At 55.0% G+C, this 19,385-nt stretch overlaps 1 protein-coding gene across 3 annotated transcripts; it reads right to left on the bottom strand.

Moving 5' to 3' along the window:
* Positions 1 to 815: 815 nt before the first annotated feature.
* PLIN1 (perilipin 1) lies at positions 816 to 19,336 on the bottom strand. Of its 3 annotated transcripts, none has more exons than XM_073304131.1 (9): positions 18,051 to 19,336; positions 15,638 to 15,696; positions 13,829 to 14,027; positions 12,275 to 12,357; positions 11,408 to 11,660; positions 10,092 to 10,273; positions 7,825 to 7,980; positions 6,275 to 6,520; positions 816 to 2,817 (listed from the first exon to the last, which is right to left on the bottom strand). In XM_073304131.1, exons 2-9 carry the CDS (start codon positions 15,683 to 15,685, stop codon positions 2,413 to 2,415), a joined length of 1,572 nt encoding a protein of 523 aa, XP_073160232.1. In that variant the 5' UTR covers positions 15,686 to 15,696; positions 18,051 to 19,336; the 3' UTR covers positions 816 to 2,412. The 3 variants fall into 3 exon arrangements, with proteins under 3 accessions (XP_073160232.1, XP_073160230.1, XP_073160233.1); XM_073304129.1 differs by lacking the exon at positions 18,051 to 19,336 and adding an exon at positions 16,797 to 18,042; XM_073304132.1 differs by lacking the exon at positions 18,051 to 19,336 and having other exon boundaries at positions 13,829 to 14,060.
* Between the last annotated feature and the right edge of the window lie 49 nt (positions 19,337 to 19,385).

The following is a 19,385-nucleotide window of genomic DNA, read 5'->3' as shown; positions in this document are numbered from 1 at the left end:
AGAGAGAGCTACGGTGGGTGCATGTTTCCCTGCCTATGGCTGGAAGGCGGCCTCAGCAGCTCCCAGCAACGAGTATGGGACAGGACAGCTCCGTCTGGCACTGCCCTCTTGTTCCAGGTCTGAGTAGGTTAGTCACATCCATCAGGGCAGCCCCAGCCCTCCTGAAAATAGTCACCCCTCCGTAAAGACAGAGAGCTGGAGGGGAGGAGCATCTCCAGCTAGGCCTGTTCCCTCCCATCACCTAGTGCGTGGGGTGGGGAGACTATTGAGGTGTGGGCGAGGGGCATCCCATCTGATAAATGAAAGGGCCCAGGCTCCAGGCCACTGGAGGTTCAGACCCTCTTCTCCCCTCACTGCTACCCTGGCACAAACTCCCCTTTGCCTAAGGCCAGGAAGTATAGGGCACTAGCCAGCCTGACACAAGGCACTGCCCGGTTGGGGGGAGCTGGCGCCGAGTCAGGAGGAGGAGCTGGCATGGACTAGTCACAATATTGCACAACACGCAGCCCTTCCCCAGCCGCTGGAGGGAGCGGCTGGCCCCAAAGGCCCAGATGATGCCTCCTCTGCCAGGACCATACACAGCACCACCCAGCCCTGTTTATAGGCCCATGGAGAAGCTCTGCCCCAGCTTATGTCACGCTCTTTGGGCTGCAGCCACCCCCGGCCCCTGTCTGTGGCTGTGCCTTTGGGATCAGGTCTTTGGACCTGTGCCACCCAGGGATGCAGGGACCAAGACAGTTGCAGTTTGATCCAGTTCAGTGGGGACAGCCCCAGTGGCACAATCTCACTCACCCGGAGGAAACGAGTATACCAGGCACTAGACAAGTGGGGAATGTTTATTATTGCAGTAAATAGAAGAGCCGGTTGCCCTGAGTGGGGGATGGGGAAACACACAGCTGGGAGGGGGATACAGCTCACCGTCCTGCAGGGAACCTACCCGGATACTGAGCTGCTCCTACAGGATAGGAAGAAAGGGACTCCAAGAGCTCCCCCATGCCATAGACTGCATAACACATGCCTTGTTACTGACTCCACAAAGCCCTAACACCACATGGAGGGCCAAGGAGATGGCCTGGCTTCTGGGGAGCTCCCACCCATGGATCCTGCCGTCCAGCACGGATTTCTTCCCTTGGGTCTCAAGTGACTTCTGCAGAGGAAGACTAGGCCAGAGGCAGGGTTGTCCTGCGTGGGATGAAGGTGGGAAGGAACGAGGATGGGAAGCCACGTTCCCCCCTCAGGCATTTATAAAACTGCTGTCTGATGGGAGGGGCTGGTCTGCAGCAGAACCCGGCTCCCCCAGCCTACAGTGCAAAGACAAGCCTCCGCCTCAGCTGCTGCCCACACAGGGTACATGCAAGATAAGCACTACTGAGCAAGGCCCAGCCCTAGGCAACATGGCCTCCCAGCTCCTGCCCTTTCCTGCAATCCTTTCCCTCTTCTCTGCTCCCTCTTCCCCCTCCTTCTCTGCTCCCTCACGGTAGAGCTGCTTCTTCCTTCATTTTCCTGCTTCCAGTCCTCACCTTCCCACTCAGGAAACTGCCTCTTACTGTGTCACTGCCATTCAACCCATCACACGCAAGAGGGGGCCAGCAATTGCCCCCCTACCCCCCGACCCACACTACAGCCGGCTTATTGCATCTACCTCACAAGGCAGTTTGGGGGAATAAAAGAAACCCAGAATGACACACATGGCAAGCCATGTAACTACAAGGACCAGTGAACCTGGTGGAGAAAGGACATCTTTGCTAAGGATTCAGCACATTGTCCTTTCAACTGAGGGCTGAGAAGACTCCCAGGATAATGCAAAAGCCCCAGTGGCTCCACTGGTAAAACCAGCACAGACCAGCCCTGACATTCCTGATACAGCGCCTGCCGTAAAATACCAGCAGCATTTGGGATTGAGGACCCTCTGACCTCTCTTCAGAAAGAAGCCAACAGGGCACAACCCCATTTCTTTCTCTGTGGGGTCACCTTGGAGGGATGGGCAGTGACACAAACTGCAACCCTGCCCTCGTTTTCCCCCCATGGCCATTGTGATACTGCACAGCAGGCCTCCCCACTAAGCAGGGCCTCAAGTCAGTCTCAGTCTCCAGGCCAGCTCCCTTCTGGGCAGACACACAGAAACAGGCCTGAATGCACCCGGCCTGCTGGGAAAGGGAATGAGCTGGGACTGTCAAACTCATTTCACTCCTGGCCTCAAGCTGCAATTGACCATGGTGCCAGAGGTGAAGGTAAGTCCCCGTCCCTGTCCCCTTATCTGTGCTGGGGCTGTACAGAGGGAACACTGCTTTGAGATTAACTCCTGAGGGTCCTAATACTGAAACCAACAGCATGATGCTCGACAAGGCACTAAGCGCAGCAGGTGCAGGCTGGCATGTGTGAAGCAGGGAGTGAACGAGCTCCCGCCCCGGTTCAGTCCTTCTTGAAGGCCATGGTGTAGAGGTTGCTATAGTTAGCCCTGGTGTACACAGGCTCTGGGCTGTAGCGGTATGAATTTTTGCTCACCCTCCTGGTGCTGAGCCCCTCCCTATAGGGGGAGAAGGCAGATTTGCGGGTCATGGGGTGGTCGGGCTCGAAGGTTGGGCTCCGCTGTAGAGCCTGGCGCTGGAAGGAGCTCGGCTGCAGGAAGAAGGGATCCTCCAGCCCCAGGAAGGAGAGGGGATGGTGAGCTCGGTTGGCTCGCCAGTTTCCTCTCAGCTGGGATTTCTCTGGGGATGGGGAAGCCACAGGCCTGGAGCCCTCCTGACTTCGGTGTTGCTCAGGAGTGGGATCATTCTCATGTGCCGTCTCCTCTTTCTTTGCCAGCAGCCTGGGGAGCTGAACAACAAGAGAACACGTGATAACACCCCGCCTGCCTATGGGTGGCCTGAAGCACTGCTCTGCCCCTTGGCCAATGGCTGCCAGAGGGACATCTGAGTACGGAGGAAACTGCATTTAGCTCCTGTCTGCTCTGCACCATAACTAAAGGGGTCCTGACACTTACCAAAAGAGTTGCGGTTTGCCCCCGGGTCTGGCCAGAAACCACTGCCGCACTGTCCCCACCCCAGAGGTGGCTGCATTTTAATGGCTCGGCATGTGCAGAAAGATGCTATGGAAATAACCAGAGGAAGGGCATGTCTGGCCCTCCATCCTCTGCCCTAGGTCCCCATTGGCATTTGGCTGAACCCCCCTGTTCATTCCCAGAGAGGGGGAGGAAACCCACCCTGCTCCAGACCTGCCCTGTGCTCCAGACCTCCCCATGCCCTCAGTGGGTGCAGAGTGTGAGGGGGCTGCATGAGCCTCAGCCCAAAGAGGCCTCCATCTGGACCATTCTGCTCAGAGGGAATTAATCCCTTTAGCTAAATCCCCACGCGCTGGGCAGGGATGAGCAGGCTTCACTGCAGCTCTTACACACCGAGTACAACCAAACCTGGCAGGAATAAAAGGGCTAGGAGGGGGCTGGAGAGCTAGCGCAGTGGCCTCGGGGGGTAAGGAATGCCAAGACTGCAAAGCATGGCCCCCGCAGATGCCCTCCCTGGCCTTCAGCATCCTCCCTGCTTCCCCTGCAGGAGACGGGGCAGCAGGACCAGCCGCACCAAACTCATTCTCTGCTCAGTGGGGGACCCTGTGGGGTTAGCTTCCCCCCCACCATCCCACACATTTCTGCTTCAGACTGGAGCCAAGAAGCCTCCCTGCCCCCTCCCCACAAGTGACTGCTCCCAGATCTAGGAGGTCACGCTGTTCATCCTGGGACAGCATACCAAAGGGACAGTGGCGCACTGGCCAAAGGGCCCAGGCTGGCCCTCAGGACCAACTCAGGTCTGGAGATACTGCAGCGCTAGTAGGCCCAGACCTGCTGTCAGGCTCCAGGGGACCTTCAGCTGACCCACCCCTCCCCCTCAGGCTCCAGGGGACTCTTCCCTCCTCGGGCCGGAGGCTCCAGAGGACCAGACCTACTCCCCTCCAGCCCTGCTCAATCACCAGGGGACAGGCTGCTGCAGAGGCTGGGAGATGCAGTGATCAGCTAGAGGAGCAGAGCTAGGTTCTCTAAACAGTTGATTCTGATTTGTCTCTCCAGCCATGTGGGCGCTGGACCCCGAGTTAGGGTCCCTTAGCTCGGGTTGTCTCTCACTGTCCAGATGAAGGATGTATTAGGTCAGGTTGTTCTGGTCTCGGCTGCTTCTGGGATTTTCACTGCAAGGCTTTTCCAAAGGCCTGCTGGCCTCAGGGGGCAGACCCCAGGGGGCTGAGGGTTCCCCACCTAGCTTGTGTGCTCAAAGACAGAGGGCCAACGCTGCCCGGGGATGGGGAGGTACACAAGTAAAGCCTCCCAAAGACAGGACCAGGTTGGCCCCTAGACCCAGCCCTACTCCATCCCCAGTCAGGATCCGCCCTGCATGTAACATGCAAGGAGGGTGTCTGCTGCCTGGACTCCCAAGTGGAGTCTGGCCCAGGCACCAGACTGAGCCCCAGACAGAGCAGGGTGATTGGTTCAATGCTGGGGCTGGTCCCCTTCGCCATCTTGGCTTCTTTGCTCCAAGCCAGGCTGCCGAGCTGCCCAGAAGGTGACCAGTCCCAGGACAGCGAGTGCTGCAGCCGTGGGAGCAGGGACCCAGAGCCAGGTGCCTCAGTGTGACAGGAAGAGTCAGGGTCAGATGCCCTGGGGAGCAGTGCTCAGGGGGGTGACATCAAGGCACTGAGGCTTTTCCTGACTGCTGAGCCAGCCCAAGGGGTCTGTCGACAGGGAGGCAGTTCTGGCTGGATTCCTAGGAGCTACTGGGACCGACGTAAGGAGGAGCCAGTGATTTTGCTGGGCTGGTGTTTGAAAGAACCCACCTCCCCACCCCACCACTCTGCAAAAATGGCCCCTCCCTGCCAGGCACCTGCTCCCTTCACTCTGCAGAAAGAGCGCTAGGAGGAGACTGCAGAGCGTCCCCTGCCACCAGGCAAGGGCCTCTCCCCAATCCTCATCCCTCCCACCCTTTGAGGCAGTGGCATTTTGTGTCGTAAGTATAGTGCACACTGGAGAATGATGGGACCCCAGGCCCACATGGGAATGCACCCCATTCCAGGGGACCCCTGCATGCAGGTGACTGCCTTGTCCATGGACTATTACTGACACAGTCACAAACACCGACCAGCTAAGTAGGTGCCAGACACCAGCCCTCCCAGTGGGGCTCTGCACCAGGAGTGGCTCGGGGGACCTTGAGTCTTTATTCACCACCACACTGATCTGACAATACTGCCTGCTCCTCAATGGGCCCCTCTCCCTGCCCCTCCCAATCTCTATCTTCTATCCCTCACAAAGCTCTGTATCCTCGAGGCTACTCAGACCTTACACCCACCACGGAGCTGGGGCTCCTGGCCATTCCTGCCACACAAAGCGGAAAAGCCTGCAGCTGAGAACTCAACTCCAGACAGATCCCCAGGGGTTGGGCAGTGGAGCCCAGTGGGCAGTCTGCATCTCCATGGACACATGATTAATGGGCTGAGAGCCCTGGCTCAGGCAGGGGAAGGGAGGGAGGGAGGGAGGCAGGCAGGAATCAGCTGGAGGGGAGGTGGGTCACTCCCTGAACTTTCACCTTGCCAGGAATTTCTGGTCACAGACCCAAACTCTCTCAGCTGGGATTTCCTAGGACAGTCCACGTGAGCAGCGCTCCAGGGGCCTGGCTGCATCAGTCTGGTGAATGGAAGGACAGACCCCACATGCAGTATGGGGCTTTTGGGCCAGCCAATCTGAGAGGCCAAGTTAGCTAAGGGGTGCGACTTGGCTGTGCATCTCACAGCTGACTGGCAGTAGCCCCTGCTTTGAGGCTCCAGACAACGGTCTCCAGGGACCCTCAATCATGACTTTGGCTTCACAGGAGGAAGGGGGCAAAGGACTGGACTGGCAGGGCGGCTGCAGGTCAGGACTGAAGGGCACTGGCACAGCTGGGTGTGAGGCGGCCAAGACTGGGGTACATCAACAGGGCACCCCTCTGCACCATGGCCCGTGTAAGCAAAGCCAAGAGTCCATTGCTTCCCCAAGCCCAGGAGGTACCCCTTAGCCCCTTCCCCCGGACTGCCCCATTCTGAGCTGAAGGAGGCATCTCTAACATGGCCCAAAGGAACCCCAGACTGGCAGTGAGTCTGGTGCTGTAAGAGCCCTTGATAGGATTCCCAGCAGGGAGGGGCTCCAGCCAGAGGTGGAGGAAGATACATGCCCCAGGCCAGAAGAGGCTGATCCTGGCCAAGCGTGTCTTGCCTTCACACTGCAGCGCAGGAAGGGAGCTCTCAGAGGAAGGGATAAACTCACCTGCACGTAGTGGGACAGGGTCTCCACCATGCTCCCGGTAACAGTGCGTAGGGCATCCCCCAGAGCGCCCACCTTCTCTCTGGCTATGGAAGCTGCCTTGCGAGGGGTGAGTTGGAGCAACTCCCCAGCTGTCCCCCAGGCAGCAGAGGGTACCCTCTTCACGTTGGAGATGGTGGAGAGATAGGCAGTTTGTAGGTTCTGGGCCATGCTGCCCAGGAGGCTTGGAGTCTTGGCAACCTCAGCCATCTGCAAAGAGAAATATGCCCAGCCCTTCTGGTAAGTGCCAGGCATGGCCCATGCTGGGGGGCAGCAGGCCCCACCTCTGTCCTGCAGCCCTGTCCTTCCCTTTGAGTGCCCCAGCTCCCAGAAGCCCAAAGACTGAACAGATGATTCAGAGCCAGAGCCATTGGCCTTAGGCTGAGCAGCTTGCACTGGGGCTCTCTCTTGTCCTCCCTCGCCCAACCCCCCAGGCCTCCAGAGACAAGACAAGCCTGCGCCCCCCCCCCAGCTATTTGGTTCAAGGCTGTATTTCCGGCGGAAGTTTGTCCAACTCCCCTAGTTGTACTGAGAGTGGGGAGGGCAAAGGTGCAGGGCCCTCACTTCCCTTCTTCCTTGTCCCAGCAGACCTACTAGAGGAAAGTTTCCACTCAGCCATTTCCAGCGCTTAATCTCTGGGCCAGGTTCTCGGTCCTGGTCCGGCAGCACAAAGCAGCTGTGAAGCCAGTGATTCTAGCCTCCCAAGGATTCCCCTGCAGAGTGACCTCATCCCTAGGTGTCAGAGCTTCACTAGTAGTGGTTCTATGCCACCCTCTGTGCCCAGTGCAAGGCCCTGGGCCCCCTTGGGCAAAGAGCGGCGAAGCAGGGCATCCCTACTCACCAGCTAGTCCTGGCTGCTGGAACTGCCCCCTAGGGCTGTGGGCCGAAAACTGGAAGTTTGTTGCAGTGAGGGGTGTGGAGCAGGGGAAGCCAGGCCAGAGACTCCAGGCCTCTGCATCTGACAGGCCTGGAGGCTGCCAACTCCCTTTTCAAGGGTAGTGGCTGTAGGACAGGGGCCTCTTCAGAGTCTCGACCAAGTGAGGGAGGCTAAAGACCATCACTTCCTGCCCCTCCGCCAGGGCTTCCAAACCCTCAGCTTGCAACAGCCGTCTCCACACCTCCACCTGGGAAGGCACAAGCAGAGGGGACCCTCGAGAGCTGCCCATGCCTGTTTCTTGGGAATAAAGACCAAGTGGCTGAGGGGCACGGGGAGCATGGCCCATTGGATCAGTGGCTTCTAAATAGAACTGTTTCCCTTCATGTGGCAGTGTTGTCTAGCAGTTATTGCAGGGGCCTGGAAGCCAGGACTCTGAGCTCTGCTACTGATTCCCTCTACAGCCTTGGGAGAATCACGCCCTTCCCTCCCTCACCTCCTCCTCTATACCTGATCCCTGACTGTAGTAAGGGCCACAACTGCTGCCTTGGCCACTGGACAGGACCTGCAGGGGGTTTGTAAAGATTCCCTCGCTGACCCATCAGAGCAGGTGTGCTCGCTGCTCTGCCCCTCTCTGTACCTCACTTCCTTTGGTTTCTTCTTTCTCCAGCTCTTCCTTCTCTTGCTCCTGTTCTGGCTCCTTACTTTGCTCCTTGCTCAGCCAACCAGCTGCTGCATTCTGCACATCACACAGGACCTGCTGGGCCTTGGCCGTGCTCTGCCTGGCCACGGCACCCTGCAGTGAGAGAGAGCAGAGAGCCCCTGCTCACAGGTGGGACCTCACCAGGGCCACCATGGAGCAGGGTGGCGGCTGCATTGTGGCTGCACTCGGGATTTCTTGACTGCATCCCTTGTGCTTGTCACTGGCTCCTGAATCCAGGTATTTCTGCAGCCCACCATGGCAATGCATGATGGCCAGCACAAGGCTGATAAGTCAGAGTTCACTGCCCCTTGCCAGGGCTCCAGATTCCCACAGCAAAGCGGAGTGTACACGGGGAGCCTGCGGGCCAGCATAAAGGGAGGGGGAGCTGCATTAACACACAGCACAGCACAGGACCTTTCCATGCGAGGGCCTAACTGTGCTTCATGCTGGGCAAGCCAGCCCCGATCCACACCTGTTCCAACCTGCGCACCGGGGACAGTGCTGCTGACCCAGCGCTGATGGAGCTGCGAGGCTAGGCCCGTTGATGCTTTGCAGGCTCAGGTACTACAGTGAGGAGATGAACGCTAAGGGGAAAGCCAAGCAATAAATCTGTTAAAATGCCAACATTTCCCCTGTCAGCCTCCCGCCCCCTAGAGCTGAGGGACACACAGGGAACCCTCACCCACCACTGACATGCTGCCTCATCTAGGTGCAAAGCAGCAGCTGTTTAACTGATCCATAACAAAGGTGCACACCAGTTTAGGACAGAAAGTAAAGAGAATTCCAGAGCCATTAAAAACCACAGGGGGGATTTGGCGAGCCGAGATGCAATTACCCTGGATAGAATTTGGCCAGAACACAGGAGTCAAAACCCTAACTCTTTCCAAAAGTGACTTTAGATCTTTAATCACCACAAGTGGCCCAGACCTTGGAGTTAGGTACCCTCCGATTCTCTCCCCTCACACCACTCTGCGCAGCACAGCACCCCTCGTGTCACACTGGAGCACTGTGGTCAAGAGAGTCCTCTAACGAGTCACTCACACCCCATCCCTTGCAGCAGCTCCACGATCCTTGGTGGTCTCCCAGCCAACCAGGCCAGCTCTGTTTAGCTTGGGAGCTCTAATTGGAATGAGTGGTTCGCAGGATCCATTCTGCGTCAGTGCTGTAATTGTAATGGGATGTCCAAGGGTCAGAGAACAGAGACACACATGGGAAGAAATCCCAAAGGCAGCAGGGGACTGTGGGTTCTGGCGGGGCTGGGGGTGGTTTCCAACCCCAGGGGAGCAGAGTGGCGAGACGGTGGGTTGGAGGTGGGCTTTTTACTCCTGATTTTATCTGTGCCTCCACTGGGGCCTTTTGCTTTGGGAAGGATGTTATGTCAAGATCATTAATTAACCGTCTAAATTTAGAGCCAGTTAAAAATAATCCAGCCTGCTAGCTTGGTGGGGGCCTTGTGTGCGCTGATGCCACAGAGATTATAAGGGGCCAGGACCCTGCCTGCCTTGGAGGGAGAGTGAGCAGCTAGCAGCAAAGCATGAGCCAAAGAGCCACTTGGTTCTTCCCATGGAGCAAGTGAAGAGAAATATATTCACAACAGCAATACCCAATGTCCTGATCTCCACCAAGCGTGAGGCCCTGAAATGTACTGGCTTAGCTCCTAGACGGGGCAGTGGTGGATGGGCCTAAACAGTTAGAATAGGACGTTGGGTGGCAGGACGCCTGGGTTCTGTTCCGGACATGAACTTGCTGTGACCTTGGTGACTTGGGCAACTGTGTCTCAGTTTCTCCTCAGTGAAATGAGGATAAAACCCCGTTCTATCCTGCTGAGAGGTTTAACTGAGTAGGGTGTGTAAACCACTCGGAGAGCCTTAGAGACAGAAATAGACAGATGCCAAGATGAGAAGAGCATAGGATAATTTAGTATTACTACTTATGTTTACTTCCCTGTCTCTGTGCTAGCATCCTTCAGTACGGTTCAGGAGATGGGGATTGTGCAGTAACTGCTGCTACACCAGCAGGCGGCCCCAAAGCACTGATTCTGTCTAGGTCCTCCATTAAACATTGGCTGTCGTTCGTGTGGCTTGGGATCCAGACTTTCATAGGTCCAAGGGGCTATCAGCCCACGTTTTATGGCAGATCAGTCCCGGCACTAAGCTGCTGCCAGGGTCCCCAGGAGTTCCCCTTAGCTGTGCAGGGGCACTCACCAAGCCTGGAATCCATGTGGTCAGCTCCTGCCCTCCGGCTTTAGTGCGCTGGATGGTTCTGGCTGACTGCTGGTAGGCGCGGTGGGAGATGGTGCTGGCCAAAGCACCGATCCTGGTGAAGATGCCAGGCTGTGGCTGGGAGGGCGTCACTTCAGATCCATGCACCCTTGTGGGCTCATGAGCTACAGGCAAAGAGGCAGAGCCAACTGGGAACGGGCATGAAACTAGTATGGGGAGAGGTGGGAACAGGACATGTGGCCTGGGATTCACCTGACTAGCTCTGCACCCCCTTTCCATGGGAGACTTGGCATGGAACTGCTCTCCTGGGATCTCTGGGGGTGGAATTCTAGTGGTGCACAGAAGCAGGTCTCTGCATTGGGACTGCCCCGCTACCCAGCTGTACAGCAAAGCCCCATACAGCCCTGTTCAGCACCTGGCACCCTAGGGCTTTCATTTCAGAAGCCTCTTTTTCAGCCCTCCATGCCTCCCCCTCAGCTCCAATGACCCAGCCAAGTGGTGCACCTTGCTGAGGAATAATCAGCCCCCTTCTCTCTTCTTTCAGGCTCCATCTGCAGGAGGCATCTGACCAGGGTGACAGCGCCACCTTGTGGAAAGCTCAGCAGCTGGCTCCCTGAGAACTGGTTGGTTGCAGGAGGTAGATCATACCTGTGTTTAAAGGGCCCATCATGTGGGGCCCCTCGCATAGGCAGAATTGCTGGGCCATTTACTGTGTCCGAGGACATAACAAGGAAGAAGGAACAATAACCTGAGAAGAAGGGTATTCACAGGGCCACCCCACCCTCCCTATTGCTACTCAGTACACAGCCAGGGGATCTCCCGAGCAGGCTAGGTTTGAGAGAGGAGGCTCTACCCAACCCCATAAATCCTCACACGTTCCCATGGAGGCATTCGCCAGGCGTGCGGGGAAGACAGCACAAAAGAGACATTCTCCTTTGGTCCTGGCCAGAACCAGCCGTAGTGTAGACAGAGGCTGGAAACGTTGCCAGTGCACCTCAGTCCTGAATGGCAGCAAACTCTGCTAACCTGGTGCTGGAGCCCTCACACTAACCTGCCCAAGCTCCGGACCTCAAACTCCCGCCCCACCCCAGTCCTGCGCGTCTGAGCAGAGGCCTGACAAACTCACTGAACTGGGCAGTCTTCACTGTGCTGTGTCCCAGACAAAGGCCACCAGAGCCATTTTCGTGTGAATCAGATTTAAGACCAGGTCTCCCCAAAGGAAAGACTTCTGGATTAGCACCAAGTGCCCCCCTCCCACTCGCGACGCCATTCATTGATGATTGAGGAGGCAGGATTACCTGGCTCATGCTCCTCTTCTGGCAGGAGAAACTCCACCAGCTTCTCTAGCTGTCCCAGGGCTCCATCTACCCTGGCAGCTGCCATCTGGCTAACCCGGCTGCTCCAGATATATTCTGCTGTGCTCTTGGTCAGCTCATAACCCTCAGCAGTCAGCCCCAAGACCCTTTCCAAGGTGCCAGCTATGGAGTTGCCAATGGTGCTCCTGGCAGTTTGAATGGGGGTGGAGATGGAGTCCTTCAGTTCGGATGCAATCTGCAGGAGAAGAGATGGAGAAGAGACATGCAACATGATTCAGTCACCCAGGTCTCACTGCATGAAGATACAGTGACCAATGGAACCCAAAGCATGGCTGTGTGTGGAGATGGCTCAGAGGCAACCCCACAGGAGAGGAGCATCAGCACCTAGATGGTCTCACTCTGGGTTGAAGGATGCTGAAGGGGATGGAGCACAGGAAGCAGCATGAGCAGGTGTGACATGACCCCACTGGTCTGCATGTGTTTAGGAATGACCCTTGGGGGCCCCCCCAAACCCTCACCCCTAACAGTGGATGACTCTCTGGGGCCCCAGGGGAGACCAGTGGCTCCTAGCATGTTACCCTATTAGCCTCAGAAGAGCCCATCACCACCCAGTTATCACACACATGGAATCTGGGAATGAAGTCAATGCCCCCACTGTCCCATGAAAACAGAGCTCTCCCCCGGGAGATTCATGGGGTGGGCATCATCCAGGAATGGATGGGTCCCACGGGGGGGAGTGGGGGGGAGAGAAGGGCAGGAATGGATGGGTCCCACATGGGTGTGGGTGGTGCCCAGGAATAGATGGATCCCATAGGCTGATGGGGGAGAGGGGTTGGGTCCATTACTTACTTTCTCCACTGGGTACTGGAGGGCAGGGATCTTCTCCTCCAGGTGATCCAAGCCCCTACAGGCCAGAATGTTGGCAGCTGTGACTGAACCAGACAAAGCCTGGATATTAGCATGGTGGTAGAGGGCTCTGTGCTGCATGGAGGGGAGGTGGATGACTCAGTAGGGGATTCCCTCTTCTTTGTCAGTGCAGATCCTGATACCCCGCCACAAAGCTAGCAGGCACTGTGCTGCAGGGAGGGGTGTAGGTGGCATCGTAGAGGGCACCTTTGCTCTCTAGGGCGTTGTGTTTAGTACTGACTCAGAGCGGTGCTGAGGCTGGGGGGGGCGGGGGGTGGTGGGAAGGGGGAGGTACAACGCTTCTTAAGTGCAATGCCCGGAGCCCTCCTCCCTGACACAGGCTGAATGAGTTCCTACTGTTTGTACAGCACTTGGAGGTGCTTGGATGGCGCAGGCAGGCAATATAGTAGAGCTAGTACTGATGGATTCTACCCTCCCTCTGCCGCGTCCCCTGGCGGCTGCATTAGCACCCTCCTGCTCCACACCTAACCTGATGTGTCCTGGGGAAGTGCAGGAAACACATGGGTCAGAGGGGACAATCAAAGGGGTGTGGCCAGGTCCCCAGACAGACAGACTACAGCTCCTGCCGGCCTGTGCCATGTTCCCCACCTAGCACCGCGAGGGTGGGCATTGGGAAAGGTGCCTGGCTGTGTGGCTGAGCTCTGGCTGCAGATTGGATGCACCCAGGGATTTGCTGCACCCTGGCCCCGGCTTGGGCACTTAGCATTGGGAAAGAGCTGGGAAGGAGCCAGCTGGATGGAGCACTTGGGCCTCGTGCTGAGCTGCTGACTTTGCACTTTCTTTTCCTCCCCTCCCCTGCAAGACTCTCCCCCTCCCCACCGTGGGATGGAATCATGGTGTTCTGGGAACTGCAGACAGACCTGGGCTTGACCCTTCACTGATTTTCCCACAATTCCTTTCTGGAGATGCTGCAGGGGCTTTTTCTTTGGGGGAGGGAGGCTGGGCTAGAGGGGTGGCCAGGCCCTACTAGCAGGTCTGCCAGGGGGAATCCACAGCTGCCAGGCCCAGACACACTGCTCTGAGGGCCAGGGTGGGTCCTGATGTTCCAGCTGTGTCCTAGAGAGAGGAGGGACTCTGACTCTGTTGCTGTGTTATAGACACAGGTCTCCAACAGCTTAAACCAGCCCAGGCAAAGCTTGAAGCCCAACCACCTACCTAAGTCTACGTGGGAAATGTTTAGCACATGTACGGGCACTGTTCTCCCTTCATTAACTCAGCACAGGGAGGGCTGACAGAGTCACAAGTGCAAACTGAGGCAGGGTAGTTACGAAACTTGCCCCAGGCCATGGAGTGAGTTGGTGGCACGGCCAGGCCTAGAACAAGGTGTTCTCAACTCCCAGGCCTGTGCTTTGGCTGCTAGTCAGAATCTCTCCGCTGCAGCCTTCTTTTCTGGCCGCTCCCATGTGCTGACAGTCCCTGGTTCCCACATTCTCCCCGTGCCCCACTCCCCCGCAGCTGGGAAGAATCCAGACTCACACTGAGGCTCCAGTCTGCGCACCACAGGCTCCATGCTCCACACAGCCAACGAGCTGGCCCCCTTGACTCCTCTCTCATAGGCCTCACACACCGATGCCACGAGTGGGTGTACCTCTTTGGTACTGGTGTATGTCCTCTGAAGGCTTTCGCAGGTTGTGTTCACCACCGGCAGCTGCAAGACCCTCTGCAGCACATTCTCCTGTGCTCAGCAAGAAGGGGACAAATTGGGGGACTGTGTACAAGAGAGAGAGCCCTGTAGGAAACACTTGCTAATACAGGAGCAGGAATCTCAGTGGCACCATTTACGTAACAACGGCCACACAGGTCTCCCCCGTCAACTACAACAGTCAGTCTCTCAGCTCCTGCTGCAGCTGTAAGAGGGGACCTGGGGGCTTGTCTTTTGTTTCTTTGCAGCAATCAGGGTTTGGGAGAGGGGAGGAAGATAGGAGAGACGTGTTTATTTAACCTTCCTCTCCTTGCACCCACTGACACTTAACCTTGGGCTCTAACACATCCTGTCACCATAGAGGTGGGTGAGGTATAAGACCCCGAATAGAACAGAATGGAGGTGAGTGGGACAATCTGTAAGTGGGGCAGCGCTCTCTGCAGAAGAGCCCTTCCACATGCAGCTCACAGGAAGCATGTTGGAAGGCTGGGCACTGCATGCCTCTGTCCATGACCTTGTTTGCACGGGCTCTGCAGTGTGGGGGGTAATAATGCTAATTCCCAGACAAGAGTCAGTAAGACATTACAGCTGGACAGAGCACTCTGAACTGAAAGCACTGTTAGAACATTGTGTTCATACAAAGCAAGCACTAAAAATCAAGACCTTCCTAGTTAAGTGAAAACACCTTGGCTCTGCCCCTTTATCCCTGGCCCCCATCACCCAGTGCAGTACATGAGTCTGATCAGGACATTAGGAAGTGGAGAGGTTCTCCAATACGACCTCAGTGTGGGAGGAGGAATGGGGTAGAGATTGGGCTAATCAAGGCTTGGCAAATGGTGGCTATGAGGCAAGTGCTGCTTCTGGAATGTATGTTGCAGAGTAAGAGGAGATGTTGGAGTTTCCAGTGATCTCCAGGTGGGTGTGGGGGAGGTGAGGAGAGTTTCTGTATTTGGATTGGTGCCCACATATGTCCTGAGCTGACTATAGGTCTGTTCATATAAGAAATATGGTAGTTGATGGCATTTCCAGGGCTAGCAATCACATAACTCTTACACTAAGGCCATCTGAATGGCTCTGGTTCTTTACATTTGTACTGTATTCTCAGCATGGTAGCAGGTTTGTGGTCCATACTGCAAAAGTGGGTAAGGTCAGTCACTGTGCACAGAGATTATTGATATATAGGCAGTTAAACTGTCAAAATTAAGGTTGCTTCTGGACTCTGAACTACTGAGTTTCTAGACTTTAATTTTTTGGGCTTCTTTGGTTTTTTGGGGGGGGGATGAGGAAGCTGGGGTTTTTAATAACTACAATTTTCTAACCATGTTTAATTTAAACTGATATTTACAATATTGATTGAATCAAAGATTTTGTCTGAGAATTTCTTAATTTTTTTTAAGAGAAAGCATTTAAAAACACAGATCTTGCTAAAGATTATCACTGTTTTCTTCCAGCAGACACTGTATATTGCTCTAGTTACAGATCTGTTGCACAGACAATGCAGCCTTGCTCAACGGAACACAATACAGCATAATATTTGAATTAAATACTCCGCTGGCAGCATTAGCAACCCCCTACTCCTCAAGCCAGACTGATGTTGCTCATACACAACAGTCTTTGCCTCTCTACCTCTTGCCCACACTCACCTTTGTGCTTCCATTCTGCATTTTCTGGCTCCTGTTTGCTGCCATCATGATACATCAGTCTGCAAAGCAAAGTTCAGAGCCTAGTCAAGGAGCTCCCTGGGAAAACAATGCTGGAAATGGTCTGAGCACTAGTCTGTAGTCAACCCAGTGGCTCTGATGGAGTCTCAAGCTATATGGTACATTATGACCTTTTGCATCCTAGACTGGCAAGGGCAGAGAGCTATGCTGAGGCAGCAAGTGCCTTGGGTGGGTGAGACCTGGTATTGCTTAACAGCAAGCCATCTATCCAATTAAGCAGCAGAATTGGGGATTCCAAGAAGAGTCCCAAATGACCTTCCTCAGCTAAAGAAAGCATCTGCAACACAGGGACTCAAAGATGAGGTTGAGACGCATCAGCAAAGCTGCGGAGTCCAAAATTGCAGTAACGGTCCTGTGAGCCAGGGCTCGTGCATTGAAGAGCTTGCGGGGGGGACGGGGACGGGGGACGACGACTCAGGATATGAATAGCGGGGGTGCTGAGTCATGACTGAGGTGCAGCAGTACAGCTGTGCAGGGTTGAGGTAGAGGACTGGGGTGGGGACTGCAGCAGCATTGGCAGAACTGCGCAAAGAGCCCAGGATAAGAGTAGCAAGAGGTGCAGCAGGTCAGGATTGAGGCACACTGGCAAAGCTGAGGATAATGGTCAGGGCTAGATTAGATGGTGCCATGGTGGGTCAGGATGAAGGAGCATTGGCAGAGCTCAAGAATGAAAGAGCACAATCCACTCACGCTGTGCCAGCTCTGGAGAACACAGAAAGCAGACACACTCCACCTACTCAGGAGCACAGCCCAGTGCTAGTTCAGATACAGATTCCAAGACACCTCAATGCCACGTCCAATGCATTGCAACAGCACAATGCATGCTCCACCCACTGTGGCCAATGCATCCCAAAGCCATCTCAGGAAGGAGCCTATTTCAATCTCCAAAACCCTAATGCCACCTCAGGGGCATCCCTTCGGACACCCCTTATTGCCACTTCCAGCACAGATTCCTTCTTTCCCAGCCCAATTAAATGCAGAACCATTAAGCAGAACTGCTTCGCTAGCTGTCCCCTGCCCCTTCCCTCCCCAGCATTAGAGAGACTGTACACTAGGCATATGCCTGCTGTTGGGTACTCACGGAGCAGCAGTCAGATGCTGTCCTCAGCAGGGTGCCAGGAGCTGAGAGCGTCTGGTCGTGCTATCCCCAGAGCAGATCCTCTGACTAAGATGCAGCTTACCCCAGACGGTACCACCTCAAAGCCCCACCTCCTAGCCGCACAGGCCAAGGAGTCTGCAAGTTGCTGTGGTAACATGACAAATGGCTCCCTCGGCCATACCAAATTCAAAACAGATGATTGCATGACCAGTCTGGAAAACGCCCCTGCCCAGTCTCATTGCAGATCCTAGGAACTGAGACACAGGACCTGTATCTAACCCGACTCTATCAAAATAATGTAACAAACGGGGAGAGAAAAATCCCTTGACATTAACACTCAATGGAACCATGAGCAATAGGCAGCCTCGGGGCAGTCAGGAAGAATATGTCTTTTTTGCCAGCCCAGGTGGCTCTCACTGGCAGAGTGACAATGTTGGTGGATGGATGGAGTGCAATAAGGCTCGCATATTTAGGACTGAGACTGTAGCTCACAAAAATCTTACTTGAAAACTTAGTTCATTGGACAAAGACACTGCTGTGTGGACTGAAAACAGGCTGTAAAGGAGAAAGGTAAAAGGGATGTATTAAGTTGGGAGAGGGGTATAGGGGGGAGTACAGAGATTGCAGTTATGATTGGATTTATTTAACTTCAGTTGGACGTGTCACATCAGCACCATTCAGAGAGACCGAGATGGAAGGAGTGGTGAATGCCAGAGGACAGAGAAATAATGCAAAGGGCCCTAGTGAGGTGAGAAGCCCAGAGGTACTTAACGGGAGGGAGGAATCCAGGGGTCGGTAATGGCTGAAAGACACTGGTTGTTTGCAGACATGATACTAGGGTGTCTTGAAACAGCCAGCAGCAGATGGGCAGGGGAAGCACCTTGCCACCATAGTAGAAAGCCCTCTACTTGCTGAGTGGCTGCTTCATGCTTCCAGGTCCCCCAGCCCAGCAGATGGGGAATGACAGTGCAGGTCCTTGAATACCCAGAGCTTCACAGCCTCCCTCAAAATGGATAATGAGGGAGGTTTGAATCAGACACACACAGAAACCCTGCTGACCCACTCACCCTCCCACCTTGCTTTGGTGGTATGGGGAGCAAGTTCCTAGCAAAAATATTCCCAGGCAGACAGGGGCATGGGGGACTCAGAGGTTGAGCCTTGAGGAAGACATATTCCCCATACCAAAGAAGGTAGAGAGCACAGGGAGCAACCTGCCCCCCAGCCCCACACGCACACCTCAAGCTGCATGAGGCTGGCACTTCTACCTTCCTGGTTAAGCTCCTCATGCCATGGAGGTGAAAAGGGAAAGGCAGCATAACCCTGTATAAACTTTCCAGGCCATCTCTGTGATGAGTCACTGCTCTCCAGACAGCAGGGCAAAGGACAGCAGCTGCTCCAGAGCTGCAGAGCATGTATTTGGCAATGGGCTTCCTGCTGGATCTTGCTAGCCTTAAGTAAAAGAATAACTGACCTGAACAGGACGGGGAAGCGTGTGGCTGAGTCTCCCTCCCTATTGGCCTTAGCTGGGAATTAAGACACAACACAACCTCTGCCCTGCTAAATGTCTTCATTTCATATCCCTCTCTGTCCTAGTGCAGGGAAAAGGCGACTCCAGCACTGTCCGGGCCCTCTGTCCATCCCAGCCCTGCTGCAGCACAAAGGCCTCATCAAAACTTCCCCACTACTATCTGTTCTCAGACCACTGCCCCTCTCCAGCTAGCCAGGCATGCTCTGTCCATGGCACAGAAAACATCTCTACTTCTGTAGACAATGGCTAAAGCTCACATAACTGACTAGGATCAGCAACCTGGAGCCTTTAGGAGCTTAGCGGCTCCAAGTCTGCTACACACCCACTAATAGTGCAGGGGGAAAGGGTTGAGCCAGATCTCAGGGGACACTGGGATTACGGATATTGTAAAATTTCTCAAGGATCACCTGGCTGCTGGTGATTCAGTAGTGGAGGAAACTCTCTTTCTAAATCAGCGCTGAACTCAATTCCTTGCATTTTGTTCAAGGGCACCATGCTGCTGGAAGTGCCATTTTCAAGCTGTGTGTGACGCCTTGTGTTAGCAGCCAGGGCTCACTTAAGGCCCACTTATTACACTGTGCCCCATCTCCCATTGCAATTGGCAAAGTTATTCTTCATTCCTGGTCCTAAACGGTTGTGTGTTATTAAACAGCTGCTGCAGTTCCCCCTAGAACTCTGGGACCCTTCTGGGTGAAGGGCAGCATATACACAGAAGATACTAAGCACCTACTGATGACAGTAGAGCTGCCTGTGTTGGACAGAAGGCCTCCAGCCCTCAGGACCTGCTCAGTGGCAGTAGGTCAGATCTATTTCAATTTCACATAGACCATCTCACAGAATTTGCCTTGGTGCATTTTGTTATCCAAGATGTCAAGCACCTGGAGCATATTTGCTCCCCCAACTCCTTTCCAAATGAAATCATGCTCATTTCAATCCTGAGGAGTGTGGCTGACCTTCCCCCTTCCCAGTGCTCCGAAGAGGAAAGGTCTGTAATCCAGCTGCACGCATAGGCAGCGCATCTCTGCTGATTCAACCTTCAGCCA

Source organism: Lepidochelys kempii, chromosome 10, assembly GCF_965140265.1.
Source record: "Lepidochelys kempii isolate rLepKem1 chromosome 10, rLepKem1.hap2, whole genome shotgun sequence".
Lineage (NCBI taxonomy): Eukaryota > Metazoa > Chordata > Testudines > Cheloniidae > Lepidochelys > Lepidochelys kempii.
Note: the sequence above shows the minus strand (reverse complement) of the source record. Positions and strands in the feature narration are given on the sequence as shown.

Coding starts and splice junctions, on each gene's coding strand:
- PLIN1 (XM_073304131.1), bottom strand. CDS start 15,685: ATGATGGCAGCAAACAGGAGCCAGAAAATGCAGAATGGAAGCACAAAG. Junction 10,274..11,407: donor AGAAGAGGAGCATGAGCCAG/GTAATCCTGCCT, acceptor CTTTGCCTGTAG/CTCATGAGCCCACAAGGGTG. Junction 2,818..6,274: donor CCCTGTCCCACTACGTGCAG/GTGAGTTTATCC, acceptor CTTGTTGTTCAG/CTCCCCAGGCTGCTGGCAAA.